We start from the raw sequence: 18,674 nt of genomic DNA, 5'->3' as shown, positions 1-18,674 counted from the left end.
GCCATCCATTTTTTTTGCCTTTTAGCTGTCTGTCGTACATGTTTCGCTTTGCTACAATTTCTACAGTTAGAAAGGAGCGCTGAAGAGAGCCAGAAAATGTAGGGAGGAGTGGGGGGTGACAGACAGCAAAGAGATGAAGGCTATAGCCTGCCTTTTGTAACCTTGACAGTATGTGACTTAGATTGTTACAGATCACATATTATTAAAAAATAACGTGACACTTTTCAGTCTGCTCAGCACAATTCGTATAAAAGTGTAGTTATAAATGATTCTGCTTTCTTCATTTCCGATAATCATGTGGTAGATTGCTGTCGTGCTGTTTTTTTTCCTTTTCTGTTCTTAGTCTCTTTGTTTCAGTTGGATGGGATATCACAGGATGTTTTTTCCTTATTTCTCCCTTTTTCCCATTCTCTCTTTTCTGCCTCACTCATTCTAAATTAAAGCAGCACATACATTTAAGTGCCATGGACAGAAACAAAGGAATATAAAGACAGACTAAAGGTGAGACGGAGTCATTCATCAGCTGTATGCATAATTCTCCAGAGGACACACATGCAGATTTCCCCCTCAGGCTGTGTTTCTGTCACGCAATATCATGCATCAACACTTTCAAATGAACTTCCTCTCTTCAGACACTCTCCTGTTCTGTCAAAGAATGTCTGTAGATGTGATATATTTCATCTGTACACACTGTGAAATATAAATGTATCCACATTCATGAGTCATCCACTATTTTGTGATGAAGGAAATCCAGATGTCCACACTGAGAAACCCCAAATATACAAAGAAGAAAACAATGAATAGCCAGAGGACATTTTAGGTTCATTCATGGGGATGAACTAAAAGATTGTCACTTTGTAATACAATAAACATGTTTATAACTAGGCAAAATGTAAATAAAAGTACAGACTTTTTGTGAATTAGAAATTATTTCGACAAAGCATTTTAACACACCTGTTACATGAAGTCAGAATTAATCTCGGGTCAGATTGAGCGTACTACTGAATGGAAAATAAACATTACAGTTTTATACTGTCAGCTTTTTGGCTGCCATTGTACTGTTATTTTACAGCTCCTAGAGTATTCTCCAAAAACAAGTTGTTACTGTAACCCTGAGCCCTCTTCTGCTCTGAGGCCCCAAGCAGTTGAGTGCCTTGACTGTTGACAAGCGTCTTCTCTGCAGCTACTAATAATTATTGGATTTATTTCAAAAAGTTATCATCAGCCCATTGCTCTGAAGGGAACGGCTGAAAGAGTAAGCAACTCAAGAAAAAATAGCAAGAAATGGAGAGTAAGTAAGTGTTTAACACTTGCTGAGAATTACGCTGAGTTGTTTGATGGGTTTTGGGGTTGCATGAAGAGTGTTAGAGTGAGAAAACAAAAGGACATGAAGGAAAATAATGACTGCTCTGTGTCCCTCCCGCTACTCTTCTACAAACTGCTACTTCCAATGAATACAAATGATCTAGGACTCTTACGATTCATTTAATGTTTAAAAATAAATCTCAGATAAAAGGCCTATAATATACCAAAGTCGTGCTTCTGCTTACAGCCTTGATAGTGCATGCTGTACGCACGATGGTGCATTTGATGAGCGAGAAAGGACTCAAGCAGTGCCACTGATGCTTCATTTTGATGCAGCCTTACCTGCACCTTATTGCTGCAGCATGATCCAGGTTATGAGTGGGAGGTGAGAGTCCTTGGATCAGAGACAAGATGAAACATTTGAAATAGCTGCTTGCCAAGGCTTTTGATAGTCGCAGCTTTTTATAATATTGTTTCCTTTTGTTTTTACTGCCCTTTGTGCACTTACTTCTCTCCTACCTTCCCAATATTTGCTTTCCACTCTCTTACACTCTCCCTTACCACAAAGGCTTTATTTGCACATTCATGGAGATTTAAAAAAGATACAATACATAAAAAAAATAAGGATTTTGTCAAATCTTCCAAAAACACAAAAATGTAATTTAACGTGAACTAAAACACTTCCAAGAGTACAATCAAAATGTTGTAATCTGTTGGATTAGTCACAATCCTGTCTTCCTTGGGATACAATGATAAGGATGGCTGCTATCTTTCTAGGTCAGTCTTGTGTAGTCGTTCAATATTGTGCTTTAACTTGCTTTTATTCTGTACCGGACAACCCCAATTTGTGCAGCTTTCTTGTTGCCTAATTAGTCCAGATGGTAGACACGGCTGAGTCAACATGCAAACAGATGTACAGCGAATGCACAATGCCCAATGTCCTGCAAAGAGAGCAAATAGCAGTTTATTGATCACAAAGGTTTATGAGAATGCCTAACAAGAAGCGTCTTATTTTTAAAAGTGAAAATAAGCAGAAGATCAAATTACTTCCACTCCTGTTCGCCTGCAGAGATGATGCTCAGCTAAAGACCTTTGGCTCCATTAACAGCAGAAATGGCTGACATTGAAAACAGCTTTACAATCAGTGTGAGTCATTGGCATGAACGTTATTTTCTTTTACATTTCCCCCCCCTTTTAGCACTTGAAGTAGAAATGCACTGCAATCGCGTTGGAGGCAATTTCCTGCTATGAATCTTTAATGACAACATTCTTTCAGGAGGATGGAGCATGTTGCAGCTGATGAAGTGGGCTCGCCAAAGTACAAATTAAATGCCAGCAAATGAAGTCCACAAAGAAGCAAGGTTGTGTTCAAGATCGAGCAATAAAAGAGGAGACATAAGAGACAGCGTCATGAAAAAATTCAATAAATATATATTTTACAGTTGCTTTGAAATAACTGTTGTACTATCACACTGTGATTGAATAGAAACACATAGGAATGGGTAGACTGATATAATCTGTGAAAGAGATAAATATATTCATTGGCTTCAAATAAATATACAAAGTCCATGTTATAATTTATCAACAGTACTGAAATAAACTATACTATGTTGTAAAATTCCATGTCTAAATGTATTTATTCATTCATTTACTTCATGTAAAGTGAGAGGCCTCCAGTGGCTTGCTGATTGGATGGGCAGTGAGCTGAGCAGGCATTGACACCTCCAAGTGGCTCTGGAATGTACAATCATATGCTGCCTCCATTCTCTAATAGTAAACTATGCAAACTGTCACTCATTTAATTTGCACTAAAGGTGCATGAGGCAGAAAATCTAATATGTGTAAGCATCCCCTTTGCATCTTCTTCTAATATCTTGTGCACTCGCTCTTAAATGCTTGCCTGTCCCTTTAGATTTTCATCATGGGTAGTAGTGGTCTCTGTTCATTGAGATTGCAGCAAAATTAACACAGAAAAGCAAGACATGACTGACAGAGTGGCTAATCAACAAAAAAAACCACACACAACAGTCAAGAAAAAATATGCAAAAAATCCTCAAAATATATATATATATATATTTTTTTTTTGGTAGCTGCAATCAAAAACAATTATTGTTATTCTTACACCCGCACCCTCACGCCAACACACTAAAATGCACAAAAACACACACACACAAGTCGGAATGAGTCAGACAGGGGTCAGGTGACCCCTCCCCTCACAGCTGAGTCACTGGTGACGTAGTCCAGAAGAAACATGTGACCAGACGTCGGCCCCTCCTTTTCCAAGCCAAAGTGGATTTCTATCTTTCAGTGTCGGCTTTATGACGACAGGCTGCCATATGGTGAAGGGAATACAGATAACTAGAATACTGTTCCTTTCCTCTGTTGCTCCTCTTTGGATTCATCTCTTTTGTTTACCATCATTTCCCCCTCTTTTTTTACACTCACATCTTTTTCTTTATAATCTACTGACTGATGATACCTGTGCACCTATGAATGTACCCACTGTCAAAACAGCTTGAAGCTAAGTCTCTATTAGACTCACCTGTCAGTTCAATTTGAGTGGTGATCAGAATTTCAAAAAAAGTGGAATGATTATGAAATTTGTCTCTCATCCTTTCACGTGAGAGGTACACTTACAGCCCCCTCCTGAAAGAGATAAACCTTAACATCACTCTTCTCTCTCTCCAGCTTGCTTTCTGTAGGCTTCATTGAGCAGCTGTATCTCCTCCTGATACCCCGAGCCCTCCTGCGTCTGCCGTCGGCTGTTCTGCCGGTGTGCCTCTACAGTGTCTGGTATAGTGATATTAATGGTTTCTGCTTCCGTATTGCCGCTTCCGGGGATGAGCAGAGAGTAGGAAGCCGTCTCACCCAGGTCACAAGAGACAAAGCGGTTCTCTCTTCGTGAGTACCGAAGAGATGGCGAGCGAGCATGCGTGGAGGATTGGCTGATATTAGAGATGATGGAGACGCTGTCCATGGCCTCCTCGTTGTCACAGATTTCCAGAACCTCGAGGTGGATCTTGACATTGGTGTCTCCCACGCCACCTCCTATCCCCATTCCAATCTCCATGCCCATCCCCAGGCTATTGACATTTATGTCTTCTGCCTGGCCTCCTGATGCTGGGTCATCTGCACTGGGCTCGTGGCCGACCGATTTGGAGCGATACACTTCAACCTTGGAAGCAGGGGGAGATTTGGAAGTGTTTCATGAACAGTCAGGGGCAACAATTTATTCAGTTAATTGATGTTCACCACAGTGATCTTTCAAATATTAAATGTTATCTTGACCTATTTACCAAATCGACCCATTTTGAAGACAGTTGAATAAACAAATAATTAAACACTATTACATACTGTTTATAAAGCTGCCCTGCTTTCATTGTAGTCCTTGGCTGTAACTGAACTATATTTTTAAAATGTCCTAGTTTTACATTTTGAAAATATACATGAATTGAAAGAGTTACTGGAAAGAATACTGGAAGGGCTCTCAAGCCCTTTTCACATTGAGAGACATATGGCTAATGGCTATTACCTTCTTGGCGTTATTGGGGGAGATTTTGAGTCCATCGCTGCTGACCTCATAGGTGGAGAGAGAGAGGGTCTTCCCTGTGGGGGCTTGGAGGGATACTGTGCCCTGGAAGGCACACAGGGGGATTGACAAACCACCTGATGACCGCTGTACAGGAAAACCAAAAAAAGGGAGAAGATTATCAAATACAAAACATCTTAATGTTTTAATATTGCATGTCCATTTACTTAAAATGTAATTCCAACATGTATGAATTCCATATTGGCTTCCTATTAAACTACTTATAAGAATGACCTACAAGTCCTTTTACATTCAGTCCTTATATTAAAACTAATAGAACTTAAAACTTAGATTTTGTCCACGATTTCAAAGGCAGGGATATGAATGTGTTGACCAACCATTTCAATCTCATGAGTTAATGAGGCCTACATGTAAGAGCCTTGTCAACAGCAGTGCACTGGTTAATGAGATGTAAGAGCTCAATGCTTATAGAAGCAAGCAGAAAGCTTTTACGGTTCACCGAAAGATGGAAACATAAGTTATTTAGATGTTAAAGATATTTTTCTAGTAGGTCATTTCATCTGAAGAAGGATATCCGTGTTTAAAGCATCAATCAAATTTCTCTGGGTTTGATGAATGGATTTTTTTTTCCAATTTCAGGCCTCATTTATACCCCTCACATTTATTAATCATAGTTTTTCATTCTCTTTAACATTGTTTTCTCAGAGGTTAATTTACAACACACTGCATCAAAATGAGCTTCTGTCAACATGATATGTATGAGAAGATGACATATTGTATATTGTTGGCAGGGGGAAAGGGAAGCATCAGTGAGGAGACTTTGGCAGGTCCCATTAAGCCCTCTTAATTATTTAGATGAGTTTAAGGTAATGATCTGATTGTGACTATAAGGTACACAAGAGACAGAGAGGAAGTAAATCTATTGTTTTCCCCGAGTCTCCATTTGTCATTGCCTCTGTATCATAGTAAATGAAAAGAGACCGTAGCTGACACACATCAAGTAATTCAAATAATTATTAGAAGCCATCAGTGTGAATTGATTAGTTTCATGGATGGTTGTGTGTCACATGGCATCAACTGGTGTTGAAGATGAAGCCAATGCAGAAGCATAAACAAAAACAAAAAACCCTGCAGTTCCTCAAGCGTCCGCTTGAAGTCAGAGCCAAAAACTCATGTAACCTCATTTTGGCCATTTCTGGTGCCAAAAAGATGTTTTGGTCTCTTCAGCTATTTTTTCATTTACTTAAACTATGAAGAGGCAGAGTTTTTTCAAAACTCTTCTGTTTGAATTATATATAGGCAAGGAGTACGGCATCGTTACACAGAATAAGGGGCGTGGTTGTTAGGCAGACTTAGCTAAATTAAATTACTAAACTCAAACTGTCGTTTTGGACTGTCATATTTTCACCACTGGAATTTGCTAACTAGATGATGAGCTAGATGGGTGTGTTACAGCAACCAAGATATTTATTCAGGCAGAACCCGATCCCCCCACCACAGTCCCCCTTTTTAGTTTTTTGATTAGCAAGTTGTTAGTTGGAGTCATCATTTCCAATTTGGCAACCAACATCATACGGCTTCATCATTCCTCTAGAAACCACTGAAGGACGTCACTGAAACTATATGTCCAAGTTACTGTTGATGGTTTGTGTGTAAAGGTGCATGTTTCCAATACATTTTCCAATTTTCTATTACATATTACCTTTCATTCCTATTACTGCCCAAGGATTTATTTGTAATGTATTTATGCATTTGTATTTCTATGTTTGGCTGCTCATTGTCTGTCTGAAACTCTGTTTTTGTGTTGCTGCTTGTTATTTCCAGGACACTCTTGAAAAAGAGATTTTTAATCTCAATGAGTTTCTCTTCCTGGTTAAATAACTAGTAATAAATAGTATATTTTACCAAACAGCCTTTGTGCCTTATGAAATGGCAATGTTTACCTCAATACCTGAATAAATTAATTTGAAACAGATTGCAAGACATTTTTTGGGGAGAAATGTCTTGTTGAATATTAAGTGAATTGGCACGAACTATTGAAAATGATATTCATTATGCCTGGATTTATCATGATGACTTTTGTGATCCCCCTGATGTTTCACTTTTGGAAAGCAATTTAAAAGGCCAACATGTTGAATGATCAACTGATGCATAAAGCAACTTGGAAAATCCTAATCAAATTGGTAATTTCCCAGCTTTTCATAACAAACTGCAATGACGTACACATGTGGCAAGATGGAGATGTCTGTAATAACAATAACATAAGAATAATGATGACATTTTTACAAGATTACAAGCTTCTTTGGGTTGTAATAATCTACCCTTACCTTTGGAGACCTGTTCTTATTTTTTTGGGGAAAAAAGATAACAATAACTAATATTAACAACTCTATTGGCCTTTCCTTAAGCCCTGGCCGTCCTTGGTGTCTAGTGTTGATTAGCAGTGGTAGCATGAATACTACAGTGCCTGTAGCTACAAAAAAAAGTAAGCATTAATATTGTACTTATGTTAGCATACTCATTAATCATTTATCTCAAAACATCACTGTGCTGGTGCTAATTCCCCAACAGACTCCTTTTGTATGCTAATAACTGTCAACCATACACTTCCTATTTAACCAAAGCTAACGACATATGTTCTTGTTCCTGCCTATGAATCTCATCATGTTTGTAGTATTTGGACTTTTTTTTTAATGAACGTGATTCTGTTTTATAAAGCACTTTTCAGTTTCAGTTTGAAGTTTTGAATACTATATAAATCAACTTCATCATAAGTGATATTTTTGTAGTAAAATTACAATAAACATTTTTTTTTTATTGTAACTGGTGTTATCAATAGTGTAGTTTTAATTGTTGTTGTTGTGTTATCTTCCTGTTCATTCAAAAATATTAATTTTATCCTTTAGCTTTGTGGGAACCAACATTTATTTACAGCTTTTAATGTGTTTGTAGAAGGCAAAGAGGTTTTTTTTTGTTTCCTACGTTTATGTGAATGCACCTTAGGTATCTATTTCCCCTATGGCAGAGGGCTTGTGAATTCACCCCCCGGCTCTGTGCTTGCTAATAGACAGCGCAAAGTCACAGACAGGGTAAAGATGTCTTTAGGCTCTAATGTTACCTCTCCCTGCGGACACTGAAGGCCAGAGGGGCTGGCAGTAAGAAGAACAGAAGCTAGGTAATGACATCTAGGCTGCTAACGAGGAGCAAAACACTGCCTGGAAATTCACACAAATCACAAACTCTTCAGGCTTTGCTTTCATCTGCTGTTCCCGTGTTTTGTGTGCAACACAGTATCTGTATTATTTGTAAGGGGAGATGGGGGATTTCCTGTTCTGCAGAAGGTGGTTTTTGGTCCATGTAATTTATTTTTCTATGCAATATGTAACTGCACATACATTCTGAAGTTGCACTTCTACATATTGACCCGAATCAACGAATAAGGCCGAAGGGAGCATATTCACAGTTTTCTACAAAGAAACTGACAAGAAGGACACACAAAATACACACACACACACACACACACACACACACACACAGCCAGCAGTGAACATCTAAGACCTACACATGATGCAAAGTGAGTGCCAAAGCTGAGCCGTAGATGCATGCTCCATGGATTTTCCACCCTCTGGTGATTTTTATACCGAACATTTCAGACTTATAAGTAAAGCAAAGACAGGGAGGAAAGGAGATGGAGAGGAAGCATGTGCGTGTATCTGATTGTATGCACATGTGTGTTTCTAGGCCTGTTCATGTCCTAGTTAGCTTTGTGTGTTTAAAACAAGCTAGTCCTATTGCTCCAAAAGTCACGTTCAGAGTATGCTAACAGTTAAAAAGTCATTGCCTGTGGCTAACTGTTTTGTCATCAGTTTCTGGTAAATTTAAGGCCAGGACACATTAATTATTCAGGCTTTACTCTTTGGTCCTTGTTAAACTAATATATTTGAGCCCACCAAAACAGAACCAATTAGGTCGCTGGTATTACAAGAGAACAGCATGTCAATCCTTAAGAAATGGATTAAAGATGGATTAAAGGATGGAGATTCATGAGCCTGTAGCAAACTGCCTTGAGCTGCATTGTTTGCGTTTAGTGCTCTCGTGATAGATTCACTATTGAGTGAGTGAGCAAATAATTCATTTGTGAGCAATAAAACATGAATACTAAATTGGTTGTGTTTAACTTTTTCATACAGTTTGCAAGTCATAGCAAATCGTAGCCAGGCACGCAGAAAAAAAAAACTTTTAGAAACACACAAAGGAGCAAACCGTCAGGGGAGAAATCACGTTAAAACAGTCAACATTACATTTCAAAACTAAATGACATGACTAAAAATATCAATCAATCTGAGCCTTGAGAGCTCTGATTTCAGAGTGCCTGATGAGCAGCAATGCATGACTATTGGTGACAGGCTGTGATTTGTTACTAAAATGGTGTGGTGCAGGTAGTATATCTTTATCAAATGCCCCATTCAAAAACCATTTCAAGCTTAGTACAAACATGATATGCAGAAAGAGGAGAGGAGGACCATTATATCTAAATTATGTGCACAGTCAGTCTGTCAGTCTGATAATAAAAGTACACTCAAACAGACAGGAATTCAGATGTACTGCAATGCACACAGTCTTCGTTCATGCCTGCAAAAACTGCGTCTTATTCTGCCAGCCGTATGTACCTGTGTCTGCATCATTGTAAAAGAGCACTGCACTAAGACAACAAACAATTTCCTTTTCAACCAAATGTAAACACAGCAAGAAAGATTGAAAAAGTCATCAGTTTTATGGTCTATAAAACTCCAATCACTCCTCCTTAACTACCTTCAACAACATATGTTGTGTGCAAATGTAGCAGTTATTCGACTAGTTAAGATAAACAACAGAGCCTCAGAATGACAGACAAAAATGTCTTAGTTTGACGGTTTAATGTCAGACTAATAAACTGACTTCTCTTCCCTGCTTGAGGTGAGTGGTGTACCTGTCTGGGTGTTCTCTCTGATTTACTCCGGCACCACTCCCAGTCTGTCAGCTCAATCGTCCGACACTCTTCATGCGACAGCCTCCTCTCAGCCCCATCGAACACTGAGGACGTGTCAGTGAGATTGTGATCCTGATGAGAAGACAGCAAGGGGACACAGCGGAAGCCCCCATCATCATCTCCGGGGTTCTGATGAGGGAGTGAGGGACAATCAGCCAGCGCCTCTCCTCCACCGGCTCCAACTTCCAACAGCAGGTCTGCATGAGAGGGGCTGTCCACAGGGCAGGGGGTGCTGAAATCAAAACTGGGCCCCAAGCTTGAGAGCCCGCCGCTTTCAAGTGCGTCAAGGCGGGTACTGAGGAAGCCACAGTTAAACAGGCTGTGATAGGATGGTTTCTCAAGGGGGGAACTGTTGTAAGGCATGGTGGCATGTGAAAGTTTGTACACTCCATAGCCTTGTTGGAAGGAAAGGCTGAACTCAAATCTTCTTTTTAATTCTGAGGAAAAAAAAGTAGATGAACATTATGTTTTAATAATGCAGGAATTTGTACAGTGGTTAACAGTGGTTGTGCTTTGATGGTAGTTTTTGGTAAACAGTGCTTACCTGAGGGTTCCTGCTTTGGATTCTGTTTGCAGTTAATGAAGCAGCCACAAGGCATGTGGATCCAGCGCTCAGATAGCACAAACAGTGGAGTAACGGCAGGGGCGAGCAGAGTAAGAAAGAAGCTGAGAGTCTCCAGGGATGAGTTACGTGCATGCAGTGCATGACGGAGCAGCACCAAAGTCTGTGAATGGAAGGCGAAAGGGAAATTAATTCACCCAGGAGTCACTGGTTCAATATGTATGAGGAGATGGGGGCAGTGAGATGAATGAATAGAGAGAAATTACAGAGAATGCTATACTTGTGTCCTTTACTCTTCATTTTCTTTTGTAGTGTTATTCTAATATGTACCTGCATTGTGAGCCAAAACATGACATGATGAGAGTTGTTCTATTGACCTATTCAGGAGGCTACTACCATTAAAGTGCCAGCTGTCATTAGAAAATGAAAGTGTTCCTGTATCGGTCTTACTCTAAATGTCCATGAATAGGTTTAACATTTCAAGGAAAGGTTTAAAAGAGTTAGGGCAAGACATTAGTGGGACACATTTATATAGACTTGTTTGATTCTGGGAAAACAAATCAATCAAATTTAAAAAATCACAGAGACACAAACTGTCTGATTTAGTGTTTGGAATACCAATGTGTTTTTGCAAACTTCACAGAGTGCAAATCTTATGTTTGTTTTTGTGTTTTTTGCAACAGTGTCATTCGTTGTGTTGCAATCACAAATAGAATTTAGCAGTGTAAAACATAGGTCTTGTGAAGAAACTGCTACTTCTATAACTCATTTACTCTTCTCGATAACATTAGACTTTGAAGGTAGCAGACAAAAACGAAAAACGATATGTGTTCATTACTGCAGTTGCCTCAAGGAGTTTTTCCCCTTCTCCTTAATGGGTCTCAAACTCAGAGGAGGAGTTAATCATATCACAAGACAAAAAGTGTTCTCTGATTCAAAACCATATGTTCGCTTATGTTGTCCACATATAGCTTCAACACAAGCTACAACAGACATGTTGGTTTTCATTAGGGATGGTGTTGCAGTCATGAACAACATTATGCAGAAGATGGCTGTTTAGCATTCTTATAGTAACTTTCAGTAGTGGGGTGCACCTATAGGCTATATATAGGGCAACACATTAGTAACTTCTTTTAAGATCAAACAAGATGTAAATAACTACAAACATACTACGGGAAAATGTTATGTTACTGAAAAAGGGGAGTAATGATTTGCATTTGGCACATAATTAATTATTTCGTTGTGTTTGTCTTTTACTTAACACATTACACTTCTTACCATTATAGGCATCCATAAGATTACTCGGACCACCGCCAGGATCATGGAGAAACGCTTTTGTGCAAACACCACTGGTGTGTCCTCGACGGCAGCTGTCCTCTGTCCGTTGATAGACAACGGGGACAGTCCGATGTCTTCTTTCTCTCTCAGCTGTGTCCCGCGTGAACTTGGACTCAGCTCATTGTACGCACCGAAACTTTTGTTCAGGCTGTTGCGGGAAAATGACTGGAGATCACAGAGAGGAGCGGAGCCACCCAGCCCCCTCGCCACGTCCAAGTAGCTGGGGTACAATAGGGTCCTCTGGGGCTCTCTGGAGCACAGCAGCTGATAAGTGAGCGGGATGAAGAAAAACAACAAGCCGCAGAAACACAGGGAATATAAAGAGAAAAGCAACATGATGTAAAAACTGTCACTCTCAGGGAAGCACCCGAGAGAGGCTGGCGTAAAGCTGCCCCATCCGCACAAAGGTAACACACTGACAGCAAGGCTGACCGCCCACACACCGCCAATGGCCCACATCACTCTCAGGGGCCGGCGGACTGACTGAAGCACTCCAAATCTCTTAGTGACATAAAAAGTATAGGCTGCTATAAGGCAAGCCTTTAAATTGCTTGAAACACCCTGGAACACGTAAAGAAGTCCCGATAAAGTGCACAGACTGCCCGATCCTCCACCTCCATCCGTCTCCCACTGTAGGAGCGCGAACAAGGAGAGTGGCACCACACTCAGGAGGTCGTCCACCGACATGGAAGCCACAATGAGACACAGGGAGGTTTTTCTCCTCATCCGGAGGAGAGAGAGCAGAGAATACACACCTCCGACAAAGGTAGCAGCGGCAATGGTTACGCACAAACCGAAAAGAACAAGGCGAATTTGCCTCTCCATCCCCGCGGGATCTGTCTTCTCGTAGGTGGCTGGCGAAGGGTAGCTCTGGTTGGGCGCCGGGGAGCTGAGCTGCGTCGTTGACATTTTCAGTGAATTAACTTCTACGTCTCTGTTGGCACTTGTATGGTCAAATGTGACTCCCTAGCCAGCAAAGTTTGGCGAGTTGCAAACATGGAGGGACACGCGCTGGATCTTTATAAATTCCAGACAGGAGAGATGATTGGAGAGACACAAAGCAGCGTCCTTGTCGGTTCTTACAGAAAGCTCACGCGTAATCTAAGCGTCCCGGTTCCTTTGACGTGGAGCATCTGGAAGCTGTGCTGCCTGATTCACCGTTTAAACAGCATAGTCAGTGCACCTCTCGGTTCCAGCTGACAATTTACGCGCTTTCGTCATCATCCTTTCACGGTTGATTTTGGGGTTGGGCCAAACGCAGCCTTCTCCTACTACTACTATCCTGTGTACAACTGTTCCGATGTATGCACGAAGGCTGTATTTTGATTAAAGGCTTACCTTGACCCATCCCGCAACTCAATATAAATGAGGTGTGTGGGGGGTGGATGTTTTTGTGTCTGGCTTTTGTGTGTAAGGGGCCAAACTACTATGTGGTTTATTCCATTTGGAAGCCAATCTAAATGGGCAAGCTCTGCCTGCAGTAAAGAGGCTCTCACTGTTCAATTTTCTACACCTTTTCAGGCTAATGGAGACAGGAAACCAAATACCAGAGGAAAATTGACGAGAGAAATATTCATGAGCTCAAATAAATTCTATCTGAGTGATATCTCCAAAGTGAAGACCAATTGTAGTTTACATTAATTGTGCAGGTGTCTTTTTTCAGATGTGGAGAAGATATGACAAGTAGTTCACATAAAGTTCACCTTCCTCCGATCATGGGACTCAGAAAACATTAATCTCGTACACACCAGAGGTGTGTGTTTATAAAAGATAAAATAATAATGATTAAGTTGTAATTACAATAGGGAACATGCATCTATCTGGAGATTTAAAAGAACAATAAAACAATGCTTGACCCGGCTGGACAGAGGCAGATTAGTTTAAGTGTAGCCTACGTGTATGTGTTCATGTTTGTATGTGTTCCACACTCATGTGGTATGAGATGGCCTTGTCTTGTCCTTCCCTGTAATATTCAAGGATTTTCATGCTGAAGGACTCTCATGTTGTTGCTTCATGGGAGTTGATTTATTTTCACAGCGGCACACAGAGAGAAACAATGCTCCATGTGTCACACACTGTTTACCACTGATGATATACTTTAGAATATATATGCCCTTTATTTACATTTCAAACATGGGTCTGCATGATGAAAGCTCATTACGGTCTCCTAAATCATGTCCTCCCTCACTGTATGATATCACTATGCAGTAGCTGTGCATGTTCAGGTCTGTTAGCCATGTGCAATAAGCACACATGACTAGAAGTGCTGCTGACTCCCGGTCGTGTTATTGAATTAGAGTTTGGGGCTAAATGACTTACAGCCAGTCTAATGAGGTGACTCTCTCTGGGGCCACGAGAAAGCAGAGAACATGAGAGGACAAACATCCACAATCCACAAGGGTGCAACATTACATACACACACACACACACACACACACACACAAATACAGATGTACCAGAGCTGAGCTCAGCATCACACATCAAGGTGACCTATTTTGTGTGTTGGTGCATGCAGGATGCAATGGTTTGTTCAAATTTCTGTGAAATGGCACAAGGTGAGAGTCCAGCTCTATAAAGGCTTTCCTATGTAAGTGCTTCATTAACGAACACAGTAGATGAAACCAGAACAGGATCTGATCTGAAAAGCTAACACTGTGTCAAAAACATCCCACAATCTATTCATGGAGGGAAGACTGAAAATACATTTTAGATCACTGTAGCAAGATGAAAAGATGGAAGGGAAGGGAAAGAGACAAAATGTCAAAGAAAAAACGTGTTTCTAAGATTATGAAAATTTAACAAAGTTATTCAAATCCTCAAATAGGCAGAAAGTGTCAGTCTGCCGATGTGAACTGTCACAATGAGTCAGTTCATCTTGTAAAATATTGAAATAACCAAGCTTGTACAAACTCTCAAGCAGAGAAGGAAAGACCATTATGAAAATGCAAACACATTTTTACCACAATGTCTGTTCTTCATTTTGTTAAACGAATGCAGCTTTGACATTAGTCAAAACTGAATGTACATCACATGAATCCTTCAAGCATCCTATTAAATCGTATAAAAAACAACACAAAAATACCATGTCGAGTTTTCCATCTGTAAACTCAAATTCTGTTCCATAAAATCAGATCATAGCTACATATTCCTCCAAATTCAGGCTGACACACATCCATATGTTCCATCATTACTGGTCTGTGCAGACCTGTTTTGTGAACACAAACAGGGTTCCCAATCCCTTTTCAGCTGTAGAGTCCATTTGCAGAGAGTGATGGAGCAGCAAATCTATGAAATGAGACCTGTTATTAAGATAGATAGTGTGCTTGTGTTAACATAGAAAAGGTTTTTTCAGAGACCTGCCATTGTTGGTTCATGTATGATTGCTGTGTTGACTTCAATAAACGACTTTCGCATGCATTAAAACTAAATGACAGTGAAGCTTAAGAAGCAGGATTTGAGAGCTACGGCCATCATGCAACATCTAATAAATCATTCATTGGTAATATTGGCTTGGAAATGAAAGTCAAAACCATGGGAATACTATGAAGTTTGAACCCAGCTGTGCCTCTGTTGCGATTTAACTGGACCATGAAATGGAAACAAGAAATCAATGATAAATGACTGTAACATGTTGTATAAATATACCTTCCAAGTTCATCAATAATGCACTGCGTTTTACATGCGCTCACATATCACACTGCCATTACTCTGGTGCTTACTGGCCTCTGCTGGTTAATCCTAAATACAACATAAAACATTTTGTCACTTTAAAATGAAGTGTCCTCTGCCTTTATGCACACACTCACCCACTGCTGCCCACAGTCACAGCTTTTACACAAGGAGTATAAGTGCATCATTACCCTAAGTCACATCAAATATTAATGAAGCAGTACTTGACACTGAGAAGCAGACACAGAATGGAAGGTTATATTTGCATAGAAGTGTGAGGTAAAACTGAATGAGGACCAGAAGATGAAAAGTTATTGCAATGTATTCATAATGGCCTGAATCTGTGCTGAGGTGCTTTTTGAGGTTTCCATTAAAATAATGTTCTTACATTAGTTTTTTTATTTCGAAAAAATTAGACTGACTTCAGAGTGTCAAAATATACTTGGTGTGAGAAGGTCAAAGAAGAGTGGCATTCAAAAATACAAAGGTTCATGAGTCCATGCCACATCAGTGGCAGCTGGTCGATGGAGGGAGTGCTAAGATGGCACCCTACCACTCCACGCCAAAGCCAGCATTCCTCTTCAGTAGAAGAGATAAGAGCTTTTTGGGCCAGGGGAAAAATGCAACCCCTGGCCCACCACCACATTACCCACCACCACCCAAGAGATGACAATCGAGAGATACATCTCCTTATTTGTGAAATAAATTAAGGCATGCTTTGTTGCGGTAAATCACAGTCAAGGGGCAAACTGCAATGTTGTTGAGAGAGAGAGCTAATAGAGTGTCACTTGAGGCTGTTGCTAAAAACAAGAAAACCCCTTTCGTACTTGTGCTTAAAATTACATTTTTGGAGCAAAAATAGAAATTTTACAGCCTAGTTAAGAAACTGTTTAGGCCTAAAGCTCATTCCCTCACATGCAAAGAAAAAATGTATGGAGTGTGAAATAACATCTGGGCTAACGATCAATTTCCCGTCTGTGTTTGCTGTGGTTTGCTCAAGTTTCCACAGCAAGTGCTGTGGCCCATCTCCAGAGCGTGCCAGCAGTGTCACTACGCTCTGCTTTGTTCCAAATACGCTTCAAGTCAATATTCCAGAGAGCTCACTGCAAACATATGTCAAGCTGAATAGAATTGACTGACCTTTACTAGAAGTCAGCATAGAAAAAAAACACATTGCACAGACTCCCGCTTCTATTTGTCATCACTTTATCAAAATTATCTAAAAACAGACACGAAATGAACAACAACAACCATTAACCTGGAAAAGACAAAGTAATGCGGTTTGCAAGTTTTTCTTTGATGTGTGTACAGCTGCTCATGGCTGAGCTCCTATGTGCTCATGCATCAGAAATGTACCCAGTCTTATGGGACATAAATGTGGCAAAGACAGAACGCAGCCTGCATGGACCATGTGGAAATTGGCAGTTAGAGTTATGCATCCTTTTGCATAATGAGAGACATGGCTTAGTCTACACACTTGTGGGTGAATTAAAGCTGTTTTCACCTCATTGTATGTTGATTGATCAAAAGTTAGGTTGCTATCGCATTTCCCATGATCACCCCCTACACACACCTCTTAGAAACCAATGGATGACATCACTGCCACTACATTCATGTTTTGTACAGTTTATGTTCACGCTTCATCTGTGAGAAAGCACTGAACCAGTCATGACGGAGAAAAATATCTTAGCCTAACTTCTGTTGGTTTAGTCTCAAACTGAAAAGTTGGAGAAGTAAAACAATTCTATGCTATATTTTCTGAACTAAATGCACAAAACTTTACTTGAAGAAAAAATGGGTCTCTCGACACTGCTTGAAGCAAAAAAGCTACCAGGGGAGTGACTGTTTCACTGTTAAGGAGACAACACCATAACTTCTCGCTTAGCATTATATCTTCAGGACAGGTTTCCAGGGACCACATTTTCTTCCGAGGACAGTTTGTGTGAAGAGTTATGAACATGCCACATAATCTGTACGCTTCTCCAAAACACCATAGTACATCTTTAACACAACAAGGCTAGAAACAGAGTGAATACAGTATATGAGGGGCATGTCACAACATCACAATAAATGCTGTGTTAAGTCTAAAAGGCATGGATATGGAAAAGGTGTCTGCAAGCTTGTTTTGATGTTTCCTGCCCCCTAGTGGAGAAATGGGAAGTCACATTGTTTAGTAAGGTATATTTGTTGTGTCATCTTCACAACTTACAAAGTAAAGAGTTTTACTGGGAAAACAGAAATAGGGCTCTTAAATTATTCATGGGAACATTTTTATAAAGAAAATAAATCGGTTTTGAGAGCTTTTTTTTGCATCAGCATGTTGTAGAACATTATCAAGTTCTATTTTATGTTATTCAAAATTAGAAGAACAGAAAGTAACATATTTTAAAGTTAACAAAGTTAGCAGACACACAAATCCTTCTTGGCAAACTGGGCAAATTCCCAACAGTAGCCTAAGCATCTGCTTTGCTCGTATTTAGAAATGCTCCAAAATGTTTTTACAAATTTCCCAAAGATAAGGTTAAAACATATTTTTCAAAAAGATAGAGTTTAGTCCAGAGTTAGCTGATCTGCATTTACACAGACCTCTGCCTTGCCCTTCACCAGGAATATCTGTCATGCAGTGTTAGGCAATGTAACTGGAGTAAACAAGGAAGAACATCAGTATGTGTAATTCGCAAGTCGTACATCTCCACGCTGTGGAGAATTGATAAAGTGAGAACAAGTGTAGCTTGATAAGTGTGAAATGATGAAGACGTATTATGAAGAGCTGAACCCATGGAAAAACATGGTGGTGAGTTTAGAACAACCTTCAGCATCAAAACAAAAAAAGTACCTATTTAATGAAAAGGGGACAGAAATCTAGTAGTGTTTTGAGATTGTGCGTTAATAGATCAAGGAATAATGAATCTGTTCGTCAGGCTTGTGGAAGACCAACACTTTATCAAGATTTTTTCTCTCTTTGCCTTTAACTTGTCTCCCAACTCAGGACGCTCCTATTGAAAGCTTTCACATTCGTCCTTTAAAAAAATAAACATCTATTCAAGGTTCTCAAAAATGTGAAAAAATGTTGTTTACCAAACTTAAAATTCCAGAGAAGGGAGTCATTTGAAATTCCGGTCATACAGATTTTTTTAGAAGGCCAATCGAGCAGTCAGGCAGGCATGGTGTATGTCAGTGAGTTTTATGGTAATTTGATTGCACCATTGTTGTATGCGCTG

The 18,674-nt window shown here is 39.9% G+C and overlaps 1 protein-coding gene across 1 annotated transcript; it reads right to left on the bottom strand.

Moving 5' to 3' along the window:
• Positions 1-2,251: 2,251 nt before the first annotated feature.
• On the bottom strand, positions 2,252-12,936 carry LOC306830948 (putative G-protein coupled receptor 149). Its single transcript, XM_079354739.1, has 5 exons — positions 11,725-12,936; positions 10,429-10,609; positions 9,825-10,321; positions 4,838-4,981; positions 2,252-4,480 (listed from the first exon to the last, which is right to left on the bottom strand). The coding sequence occupies exons 1-5, from the start codon at positions 12,691-12,693 to the stop codon at positions 3,974-3,976; spliced, it is 2,298 nt and encodes a 765-aa protein (XP_079210865.1). The 5' UTR covers positions 12,694-12,936; the 3' UTR covers positions 2,252-3,973.
• Between the last annotated feature and the right edge of the window lie 5,738 nt (positions 12,937-18,674).

This window comes from Symphodus melops (genome assembly GCF_947650265.1).
Source record: "Symphodus melops genome assembly, chromosome: 10".
In the NCBI taxonomy this organism is placed as follows: domain Eukaryota; kingdom Metazoa; phylum Chordata; class Actinopteri; order Labriformes; family Labridae; genus Symphodus; species Symphodus melops.
The sequence above is the reverse complement of the archived record's forward strand: the minus strand, read 5'-3'. Positions and strand labels throughout refer to the sequence as shown.

Coding starts and splice junctions, on each gene's coding strand:
- LOC306830948 (XM_079354739.1), bottom strand. CDS start 12,693: ATGTCAACGACGCAGCTCAGCTCCCCGGCGCCCAACCAGAGCTACCCT. Junction 4,982..9,824: donor CAGAGAGAACACCCAGACAG/GTACACCACTCA, acceptor TTTCCTGTACAG/CGGTCATCAGGTGGTTTGTC. Junction 4,481..4,837: donor CCCCCAATAACGCCAAGAAG/GTAATAGCCATT, acceptor CCTGCTTCCAAG/GTTGAAGTGTATCGCTCCAA.